At 37.0% G+C, this 11,732-nt stretch overlaps 1 protein-coding gene and 1 long non-coding RNA gene across 5 annotated transcripts; one reads left to right on the plus strand and one right to left on the minus strand.

Moving 5' to 3' along the window:
• Window positions 1-70: 70 nt before the first annotated feature.
• LOC131550533 (uncharacterized) lies at window positions 71-2,445 on the plus strand. Its single transcript, XR_009273555.1, has 2 exons — window positions 71-268; window positions 815-2,445. It is a non-coding gene; the product is annotated as an uncharacterized LOC131550533 (long non-coding RNA).
• ndel1a (nudE neurodevelopment protein 1-like 1a) lies at window positions 1,762-11,618 on the minus strand. Of its 4 annotated transcripts, none has more exons than XM_058792661.1 (10): window positions 11,491-11,618; window positions 9,729-9,825; window positions 7,432-7,585; window positions 7,183-7,331; window positions 5,814-5,950; window positions 5,473-5,643; window positions 5,303-5,394; window positions 5,025-5,173; window positions 4,714-4,748; window positions 1,762-2,774 (listed from the first exon to the last, which is right to left on the minus strand). In XM_058792661.1, the coding sequence occupies exons 2-10, from the start codon at window positions 9,812-9,814 to the stop codon at window positions 2,764-2,766; spliced, it is 984 nt and encodes a 327-aa protein (XP_058648644.1). In that variant the 5' UTR covers window positions 9,815-9,825; window positions 11,491-11,618; the 3' UTR covers window positions 1,762-2,763. The 4 variants fall into 4 exon arrangements, with proteins under 4 accessions (XP_058648644.1, XP_058648643.1, XP_058648642.1 ...); XM_058792660.1 differs by having other exon boundaries at window positions 4,714-4,751; XM_058792659.1 differs by lacking the exon at window positions 4,714-4,748 and having other exon boundaries at window positions 1,762-2,771.
• Between the last annotated feature and the right edge of the window lie 114 nt (window positions 11,619-11,732).

Here is an 11,732-nt window from a genome sequence, read left to right on the forward strand (position 1 = left end):
AATATCACAAATAAATGGAGTAATTTATTTTATAACGCACGAGCCGGAAGTAATGCTTGGGGTTATATGTGCAGTATATATTCATCCGTGGGAGGTCAGAACCAACGTTACTGTATCACTGAGACTTTTGTTGGTTGTTTTTTGTGCTTGCACGAAGATTTGACATTTTCAGCATGAAACAGTCTAAACTGTCTATTGGAAAGCGCCTTGCAAAACCGATTCTTTTTGGGACACTGCTCGTAGGTTTGGCCACAGCGTTTCTGAATAGGTGAGATAACACACCCCCTTGACATTGACACAACGTGCAAATCTGTACAGCAATAGTGTTTAGACTATAAAACTATATGTGTTGTACACACAATATTGTGCAGTTTGGCCGTGTGAAAATGAGTCCTGACAAAACATATGCGGATAAAATATAACATGAAAGTATCAGTCCAAGAATCCTAAGACTTTGATTAACTGGTTAAGGTGTGTTTGATTAGTCGGAGATTCATAATGCGGGTATGTGTGAACAAAATTGCAATGCTTCATCTGTGTTTGTTACTGTACATTTGACTGTTGAACATTCTAGTAGAATATCTGAGTCTGAAATAATGGACTAGACAGTGTATGCCAAGTGGTCTGAACTGAATTGCAGAAAATTAAATGATACCAAATTGCAATTATTCTGAATTAGTTGCAGAATAAATGCATGCACTGCAATACTTTTTAATGATTATCATTATAGTACTGCCTACGAGCATTGAGACTAATTAAGATCTTTGCTGTGAGGTCTGACCATTCATATCATTATTCTGCCTTATGCATGAAGGCATTTGTTCATGGAGGACCTGGCAGATCTCAGGGAGCAGGAACGATCCCGCAATGAGGCCAAAAGGCTGGAGGTGCTGGAGAGGAGGAGGAAACTAATGGATCAAATTATTGAGAAGAATAGTGCAGGGGACAGGTGAGATGACTGAATGGAAACCTGGAGGAAACCAACACTGAAGAAAACATGGGACATTTTTTGCCAATAAGGATTTGTGGAGTGTTATAAATATTTTTCCTTGATTGTTCTGATATTGCTGTAATAGGACAGAAGTTGCATGGAAAGTCCATGAATGATGTAGTAAGCAATGATTTGAATGGATTGCCTTGATCATATTTAGCTGTAACAGCTGGATTTGCAAGAGGATTAGAATGGTAAATATTAATGGGCCAAACATATGTATGTGCCTCATTCCTGCCACTGACAAAAAGCTACTTGGATTTTATTGAAAACATATATAAAAAATACATATTTTATGTATAAGCCAAACAAATTATAAATATTACAAATGATCTTCACCAGTTAAAAGCCTAAAATATAAATCTGCTGAGTTTTAAAATATTTTGTGTACCATTCAAACCCTTTATTAATACATTTATGAAATTATGAATAAAAAATTGTTACACTGTGCAGTTGGCATCAGTGTTGTTATTGTTAATTGAAAATTTGAAATGTTGACAATTTAAATACTAAAAATGAAATGAAATTGCTTTTAAATAAATTAAAGCCAAATAGTAGTAAGAAGAAGCTAATCAAAATATTATAAAATACTAAAACTTAAAATTAAAAAGGAAACTGAATCTATAAAAATATTTTGAAATATTAATAAATACTAAAAATACACTGGCTGGCATAAAAGCCTTTTTCTGAAGTCCTTCTAATTGTAAGATTTTTCAGTGGTAACACCATAGAGTTAACATTTTTGTGTTTGATACAATAACACAGACTCGTGAGAACACTACCATTTATTTGAGCACGCGAAAGTAACAAAAAGTGCTTTTGGAACACATTGCACTAACCAAAATTAATAAGATTTGTAATTCACAGCAAGGAGAAAAATAAGGTATGGATATTCCAACAAATACTATAAGGCTGGTAAACCAGCCTGAGACTCAGTAGCAAATGTGTCATACAGTATTACTACAGCAGTTGATTGTCAATATAACCAAACCAGTGTTTAAAATGCAAACCTGCTGGAGCCCAAACAAACCTTTCATGTGCAACTCCAAATACGTTTCACACTTGGCCACATTTCAGGGGAAGTTTACCCATCTGAGGCACACACTAGCACTTACCCAAATAAAATGACCTTGTGAACAAATACAAAAAATTGGGGATAAAAATGGAAACCAGTTTCCATGACATATAAGTGCACATGTAAGTCTAGATAGTCAAATCTCCTCCCTTCATCTTCTTTTTTCCTTCAATATACCATATATCATATAGACAATATCGGGTCTACCTTCTCATACACCAACACTGCATGTGTTGCACAACATATATTAATAACATAAATTCCCTTTGTTTTTAGCTTTCACATACATTGCCATCCAACACTATATCAATAAATACATTTTTGGACTGTGGTAAAAGACAAAACATTTGCAAAGAACAGAGAAAACTAAATTAAATATGTACATATATGCTTATACCTAAATTAGCAGTAACCATAAATATATTAGATGGGTTTATACAATTTTAAGAACTATTAACAAGTACTTCAGCAGTAAAATGTAGGATATTGCAATGCAGAGACTAGTATGAGATGCTGCTACAGTTACTAACCGCATTGTAACCCACTGTAATCTCAGTAGTGAATTGTTATATTGCTGTATAGTGGTTGTAATGGAGTTTGTGTGTGTTTGAGGGTCACACGCTGAGCACCAGGCTGGATGGAGAGTTGGAGCGCGGCGGAGCTGTGATGTTCGTCACGGCACCGGGGTCCAAACCGTTCACTGTCCTGCTGTGCTCAGACAAACACGAGACTGTGGTTAAAACCCTGTACAATGCAAGCCTATACAGACTATTCATACTACTGTTAGAATTGTCACTAGTATTTATTTCAGTCCACACCAACTGGATAAACTAGATGGGATTTGGCACGAAATAGCTCTATGAGACAGAAACAGACTTTTCCCGAAACCAATTGCACAGTTAATGTGTAGAAAAGCTCACACGCAAGTAGCTCAGAGTGAATTGGTGTAGATAAGCAAGCAGAACAAATTCAGAAGCTCTGAAACTGTAGATTTTCTCAGCCCAAATCATTCAATACAGCCCCTGGAGACACACCAGACACAAACACTCTACTGTCCATCAGTACAAAGGTAATTCGATGACATCCATCAGCTACGCTTCGCTGTGTCTGTTCTTGTTACCTTGAAACACACAAATATAATGTGTGTACTGCACCATTACAAAATCAAATGACTAAAGTGTACTGGAGACTGCAAAGGCCTGTTATCCTGATCTAAACGCTCTGTCTTCTTTGATAGCTCATCTATAGATCTGATAGGTCTTATGCAGCAGAAACACAAGCCCTGGGCGTCGTCTCCGTGCCCTTTACCATCTACTGATACTCAAGCTACAGGACACTGATTCAGCACTGCTGCATAACACTGCGGATCCTCAAGAAATCCTGCCCTCTTCATTCATGACTCTTTATTTGTCTTCTCAAATGGATTAAATGGCAATAAAGCGTCTTGTTTTTTAAGAACATGCTTAAAGTCAACATGAAATCAAGTTGTTTCTGTTTATTTTCATAATACAAGTTCCTGGTATTATTATGCATAACTCATTGATTCATATTTCACAAAAAAGAAAAAGGAAAAATCATAATCTTTCATTATTTTTTTACAACTTTTCAGCTGATTTCATATTTTTCGAACCCTCTAACAATGCTCAGGTTTGGTTACTGCAGTTCTACTGGTCTGTTCTGGTACACTACCATTCAAAAAAAAAAAAAATGTAAGAAAATAAATCTTTTCTTTAGCAAGGATCCATTAAATTGCGCAAAAGTGATTTAACGAGTAATAATGTCACAAAAGAATTCTATTTCAAATAAATGCTGTTTTTTTAACTTTCTATTAATCAAATAATGCTGAAAAAAATGTAATCACAGTTTCCATGAAAATATTAAGCAGCACAACTGTTTTCAACATTGTTAGTAAGAAATGTTTCTTCAGCTTTAAATCAGCATGTTCTAATCATTTGTCAAGAATATTTGACAGTGAAAACAGGAGAAATGGCTACTGAAAATTCTGCTTTGCCTTTCCAGAAATGAATTATATTTCTTAAAATATTCAAATAGAAAGCAATTATTTGAAGTGTATATTCACAATGCTATTTTTACTGTATTTGTAATCAAATAAATGCAGCCTTGGTGTTTCAAAAACATAAAAAAATTTTAATGACCCCAAACTTGTGAATGGTAGCGTAACCAATATCCACTTTTTTCTTTTTCCCATGAATCAATGAGGTACTCCCAATATTTTTTTTCCTCATTGAATATCTTGTTTCATGTTGACTTTAAAATGAAAAATGAATGAGATCTAACTAATGACCGTCTAATCCTGTAATTCAGTTCATACCGACAGACAGATGAGGAGAGAAACTCATAGTTTAGCACTCAGGGTGAACTCCATAAATTTCAGAATTTTTTAGAGAACATTTCATGTTTTTAATCTTCAGCTAAGAGTCAAAACACTGGCCCAGTTCTCTCACATTTAGTTAAATAAAGCAAATCTATGGAGTGCACCTACATAGACAATTTGAGCCACCACCAAGATGTTAGTGGAGATGATATGATCTTAACCTAGTGGATTAAAGTACTCCAAGTCATATGTAGGGGGATGTTAACCAGCATGCATGGACCCCCACATAAAACTGCTAGTCGGATCATTTACCCAGAAGCAACGCCGGGAAAATGACCCTCTCTCTTCTGCTGAGGAGAGAAACACACAGAGGTCTGAGAGAATTTTATCTCCTGTATCATTTAGACTCATTACAGTCTTCAAACTGCCTTTCATTTCAGTCCTCACATTAAATACACACAGTTGTTTCTTTCTGAGAACTGCTTTCAATAGAAATCAGGAAGATTTCTAGGACACAAAGTAATTATGGGTAACGTAGATCAAATAAGGTAACTGCTCATCAACATCTAAAGGTTTATTGATTGGGTTTTCTGAACTGTGGCAGAACAAAATGGCTGACTCACGCTTTGTCGAAGTAGGATGTGTGGAGAGAGTGAGAGTAATTTGAAATGTCTCCGTTAATCAGATTTCCATTGACGTTTGTGACATAGTTCTTCCTGGCTACCTGGTCCTTGGCAAAATTTCGACAGGCTGCGAGCTTGGACTCTAAAGCCTACAAAACAGAACAAACACTTGGATTAGACACCAAATTCATTTATGCAAATGGTGATCCATGAATAAAACTGGGAAGAATTATTTGTCTGAAAAGCTATCAAAAGTTCAATCTCCAGTGTTTACACACCCCAACTTTGCGCAGTAAATCTCCAACAATATTGAGCGCTGATATTCTGGCAGATGGTGTGAGGGCTGCATTAGTGGAGCTGTTGGCCAGAGCTGCAAAAGACAAGAACCTCGTGAGTCATGCAAACACGTGTGGCACTGTAAACATCTCAGAGCGAAATAGCCATCTACCTGTCTGGCTGGTGAAAGCATTGTCCAGGTTCTTGCTGAGTGGTGTAGCCGGCAGAGACAGGGAGGCCTGGACTGCTGAGTCTGTTTTGTCATTGTCTGGAGTCGGAGAGCTGGGGGCCGACATTCGTGTCACCTCTGGCCTCTCTCGCACCGCAAGCTCTTGCCGCAAATCTACAAATCAGATGTTGATCCGAAACTTTCACTTGCAGACCATAATGTTGAAGCAGGCAGGAATGAGTGACATTTAGTGACAGAACAGGATCTATAAACATCACTTGAGCAGCCTGGAATGAGGAACTAGCTGTAATTACAACATTTCAGAGAGGAGAGTCAGTAAATACCTCTGGCTTCATCTTTTAGTCTCTGCACAGACACCAGGAGAGACTCCTTCTCATCCAGTTCACTCTCCAGAAAGGCGTTCCTCTCGATGGCCTGGTTCAGCCTCTGCTCAAAGTCCTCCAGAGATGTAATCGTGGCTCTGTGGTATCAAACCATAGTAGAATAAAACAAAAATTATAGCAGAATAGTGGAAAGGCATACAACCTACCAGGGCAGAATTCTTTAAAGACAACATATAATCAAAACAGCCGCGATTTTAATTATTTAAAAAATGTTTGTTTTGCTAAACTTTAATCAGAATACTATGGAAGCCGTTTTCGCCACTGAATAAAAAAGAAAAAAAGGTTATTGCGACTTTTTTTATTGCGAGTTTACATCTAACAATTCTGTGAAAAAAAGTCAGAATTGTGAGATATAAACTCACAATTCGGACTTTTTTTCTCGCAATTGCGAGTTTATATCTTGCAATTGTGACTTTTTCTCACAATTGTGAGAAATAAACTCGCAATTACGAGTTATAAAGTCCAATTTTGAGGGGGAAAAAAATGATATGTGCTCAGATTTGCATTGAGTTTATATCTCGCAGTTCTGATTTATTTATCAGAATTGCGACTTTTTGTCTCACAATTGCGAGTTTATATCACGCAATTCTGAGAAAAAAAGTCCAAACTGTAAGATAAAAGGTCGCAATTACCTTTTTTATTTTTTTATTCAGTGGCGGAAGAATACTGTAGAATACTGTATATTGTTTCACTTTTCATGAAACTATTTTCATGGCATTTCATGAAACAAAGGCATTTAAAAATTTTAGGGTCAGTTCTTTTAGTTAGTTAATATTTAATCAGCAATAAGTAAATACTTCTGTTCAGCAAGGATGCATTAAATTGATCAAAAGTGACAGTGACATTTATAATATTACAAAAGATTTCCATTTCAAATAAATCCTTCTGCTTTTCCTTCTATTCATCAAAGAATCCCAAAATATCCCAAAAATATTAAACAGCCCAACATTGCTACTAAGAAATGTTTGTTGAGCACCAAATCAACATAATGATTTCTGAAGTATCATGTGACAGTGAAGACTGGAGTAAAGGCTGCTGAAAATTCAGCTTTGCCATCATGGGAATAAATAAAATTTTAAATATATTAAAATAGAAAACGGTTACTGTTATTACTGTATATTTGATCAATTAAATGCATCTTACTGACCCCAAATTCTTACCTGTAGTGTAATTTCCTGCTCTGAATATATGTTTTTTGGATTTTAAATGCAATGTGAATGCCTTTTAATGTCATCTTTAGGGAAGCATTCTGGCTATGATACATTTGTAGTGAAATGTATGGTGAAGTATAAGCTCTCTGCCCTCTGACCTCTTAGCTCTCTCCAGGTCGTCATTGGCCTGCTCTAACTCTCTGACATATTTATGCAGCTGCTCCTTGATGCCTCGAGTCTGGCTGAGGTCGTCCTCTAGCACGGAGATCTGTTTATAGCTCTGAGCATACTGATACTCTAGCTTCTCCTACAGGAAAGAGAAAGCAAAGCCACACACTCATTAGACCTGTCCTCGCTTTAATGTTCTTTACACACGGCCAGTCTGTGTTCAGCTCACACACTCTCACCTTGAGTGAGTCGAGCTCATGCTGCAGTCTCTCGTTGTCCGACTGCAGGTCTCTGATGCGATGCTCTGCTTGGCCCAGTTGTGTCTCCAGCTCCGTCTCCAGCTCTCTGCTCCCCTCTTGGAACTCCAGCAACTCCTCCTGTGCCTCCTTATAACTGAACAAGATACCGTTTATCACTAATAGCACATGCATAAAATTAGCATATTCTATTTCTTAAACAGAGTTCGCCTTGCACAATAGCCTACTGAACACCGAAAGTTATATGTATAAAAACATGTTCAGGGAAACCATATACTTAAATTTGAATTTACACTATCGTTCAAAAATATAGGCCAGTATTTTGTTTTTAAAGAAGCTACAAATGAAACCTCACTGCAGGAACTACTTTTTTCAGTACAGGATATTCTGAAAACATAGCATACACACAGACTGATAAGAAGTCAACAGAAAAAGCAGTTTGGCATTTCCCATAAATGTAAGGGAATATAGGCCTGTTGTTATGTAATATTATTTCTTTCCTGGTTTAATCTGGGGAATGCTACAAATACAATGTCAGGCCATCACTATATTAACAATGGAAATATGCACAGAACAATAAAGTCAATAAGTTTTTAGCTATCTGGGCTCCCAAAGCCTTAGACAACTCACTGATTATACTATTATTTAATGAATATGATTTAAGCTGACACCATTACTAGCACAGTGTGAATGGGGCAGACTGCATCTGCTGTAAATAACCAGTTTTGTTTACAGTGTACCAGTGACCAGGGGAGAGCACTGCCCTGGGCCTCTTTATGTAATCACCAGCCAGCATTATGGTGTGGAAGGATCTAAAAATGGCATCGGGGCAATATTTCCCTGCCCAGCCATGCTGCAGCCACGTGAGCCAGGAGATAGGGCAGGACAACCTGTTTATCCAGGGACAAGGAGACCACTAAAACTGTGCAGAAAGTACATAACGCCCAGCAGCGCAGGAGAGAATCAGAATCACACAACATCTGTGACTCATTTTTGCATGGTCTCTGAAGTGCTGATTAGGTTTTTTACTAGCAGGTCAGAACTGGGTATAGATGGAGTTATCACATGTCAGTGAAACCCAGTCTTAAATCATGATGAACATAAGTAGCACTCTTGTGAATTTATGGCAGAGACTGACACAAAATAAATTATTGTTGTTTCCTTTGTGCACAAAACGTATTCTTGTAGCTTCATAAAATTAAGGTTGAACCACTGATGTCACATGGACTATTTTAATGATGTCCTTACTAACTTTCTGGGCCTTGAACATGGTAGTTGTGTTGCTGTCTATGCAGGGTCAGAAAGCTCTCGGGCTTCATAAAAAATATCTTAATTTGTGTTCTGAAGATGAACAAAGATCTTACAGGTTTGAAACAACACAAGGATAAGTAATTAAAGACAGAATTATCATTTTTGTGTGAACTATCCCTTTAAGTGGCTGCTAACTGGCCAAGTCAAAAAAGCCCACCACTCAAATCTCTATGGCTTGGTTCCCTCAGCTGAAGTAGGTCAATGCGATTTTTACCTCATCCACCAGGCGACAACTTGTCCCATTAAAAAAATTAATAATAACTCATTTCTCCTTAGCAAGCTGCACAAATACATAATGTGGACTTGTTTGACAGCTAAAATTAGCTAAGGAGCTGGTGCACAATCAAAAAAAAAGAACAAAGCTGATTTGTAAATCAAATCTTTCATTCAGATTACATAGAGGGATTTATTTGAGCTACAAACCCTAGTCATTTGTTTTTTATGTAACCAGACGAACCAAACAGTATTCTGTTAATCACAAACTTGGGTGTACCAAGTTTTTGTGTGTGCAAATGCCTGTCTTTACACAAAGGGAGTCTGAAACACTCCATGCTGGAATCAAGAAATGCTGCTTTGGGACGCAATTTACCAAGCAACAAGCTTGTTGTGTAATCTTTTTAGATTACAACGCCACTGAGAGCTTTTCAACGGTAAAATTAGCAGCGGGAGCCTATATCAAATCGCAATAAGCTAAACCCGTTGAAGGAAATTCCCACTGTGGCGGATTGCATAAAACTACTGTGACTGCCTTAAAACATACAGTAATTTCCTCGATATGGCTCTCTCATAATGTAAGGGAACAGGTTGCATTGGTTTTACTCCCAGCATTTAGAGGCAGTGTTTTGTCTATCCAAAAGGCAATGTGAACAGTGAAGGCTGAGGACAACATGAAAGAATGCTATCATGTGTCAGCCTACACAACAGAGAGCTGAGTAACGCTCAATGCTGCTCACTGTACTGCCACTTACCTTTTCTTGTACTTGAGTGAAAGAGTCTTCCAGAAGTCAATTTCCTCGTCTTTGGAGGCGAATTTTGGTATCATACTTGCATCCATGACAGATAAACCTGCGAGATTATACAAAGCACCAGCACTGTTTAGCATACAAAAATAAACGATATGCAAAAAAAATCTACCAAGTGATAGATGACGGAGTTTTATTGGATGCATGCTTGTGACTTTAACTACAAAACATATGGAATTTTTGAAATAAGAAATGTTTTATAACATTATAAATGCTTTAACTGATATATTTTTTATCAATTTAAAGCGTCCTTACTGAATACAATTATCTTTTTAAAAAAGAAGAAAAATAGACTTTTGAACTGTCACGTATTTATTTAGCTAACTATGCATTACGTGACACAACCAGGACTAACCTGTGACCCATTTTTGAGTCACAACCCACCAGTTGAGAACCACTGAGATAGATCAATCTGAATCTAGCAGCATGAACCTCAGTTCACCTCTGACTACTACTGCTGTCTCAAATAATCAATAGAACTGCGTGCAGCCTGACCCAGCCCATAGAAGCTCCATGTGCCCTGTTCACACACGCTAGGACACAATCACCCTCTGGTTATAGGTCATCGTCTGACACAGCATGACTCTTTGCTTGGTAACTGTGATCTCAACACTAAACATAAACAGAAGGACAGTCAGATGGTCCATCACAGACAAATAATTATTTAGTTAGATATTTATATAATGAGAATACTGTGTACTAGACTCAGTGTAGCCTCTGCTCTACTTGACAACTAAAACTAAACAGACAACTAAAACCCACAAGCCCTACCGGCACACCCAGACTTCACCACCTTTTTATTTTCTTTCTGTTTCCTTATTTAATTCATTCTTTCTTATTAATTACTTCTCATTGTGTATCAAAGTTAAGCTGTTTATCCTCTTAATAAAATAAATAAAAACTGTTTTACTTACAATCATGCTATTTTCCCCTTTTTAATTGAAAAGAGGTCTGGCTATAAATTTTATGTGTGACAAACTGTCAACACCTAATGAAACCTCTTCAAAAGAATATATGTATGTACTGTAAATAACCCTGTATATAAAATATGTAAAATTATAGCTCAAACATAACTAAACTAAACTATAGCTATTGCTATATAGAGAGGACAAAGTTGGAAAATAGTAAACCTTCAAATATACAGCCTTAATATACAGAATAGATTTTCAGTTACCTTAATGGTCATTATAAACTCTTAATGAGCTGGTGCGCTCTGTTAAACAGCACCAGCAGATGACAGGCGTATTTACACTGTCTGTCTAACAACAATAAGATAAATACATCTCCTCTATTTAATCATATCTACTGCCAACACAATAAACAAAACATCACATCTCACATATTTCTATTCAAATACCACTGACACCACCATAACTCCTCAATTTTCACTATAGCGATAACGTTACATTAGCTAGCCAAGAGCTAACGTTAGCTGACATTAGCCGGCTAACAACAACATTGATGATGCGCTTTGAATTGACACGAATAGATATGACAATAACAATAAAATTATGTCGAAACGCATATTTGTAGCTACAGTAAGTGTGAAATGGTATCTTTTTTTTTTTTTTTTTTTTAGATGATGATGTTGATGGAGCGCAGGCAGGTGTTGTCTTATTATTATCTAACGTTTTAGCAGTAAATCAGTAAACTGGTGTTAAAGATCTGCATCATGTGTTAAGATTGCGATGTCAGTTGATCAACTCACCTGCACATTTCCAGGATCTTTAACGCTGATAGTAGGGCTGACTGTGATCCTGCCACAGCCTTCAGTATTTCAGCATCCTCTCTCTCTCTCTCTCTCTCACTCTCACTCTCTCTCTCTCTCTCTCTCTCTGTCGTTTGTGTGTCGTGTAAAGTGATCCTGGCGACGCCTCTTTCGGTACGAAAATAACGTAACAAATATGTTACGTTTTATTTATTTATTTAGGGCTTAAACGTTTGTTAAAA

The sequence above is a fragment of the Onychostoma macrolepis genome, chromosome 12, assembly GCF_012432095.1.
Source record: "Onychostoma macrolepis isolate SWU-2019 chromosome 12, ASM1243209v1, whole genome shotgun sequence".
Taxonomy (NCBI): domain Eukaryota; kingdom Metazoa; phylum Chordata; class Actinopteri; order Cypriniformes; family Cyprinidae; genus Onychostoma; species Onychostoma macrolepis.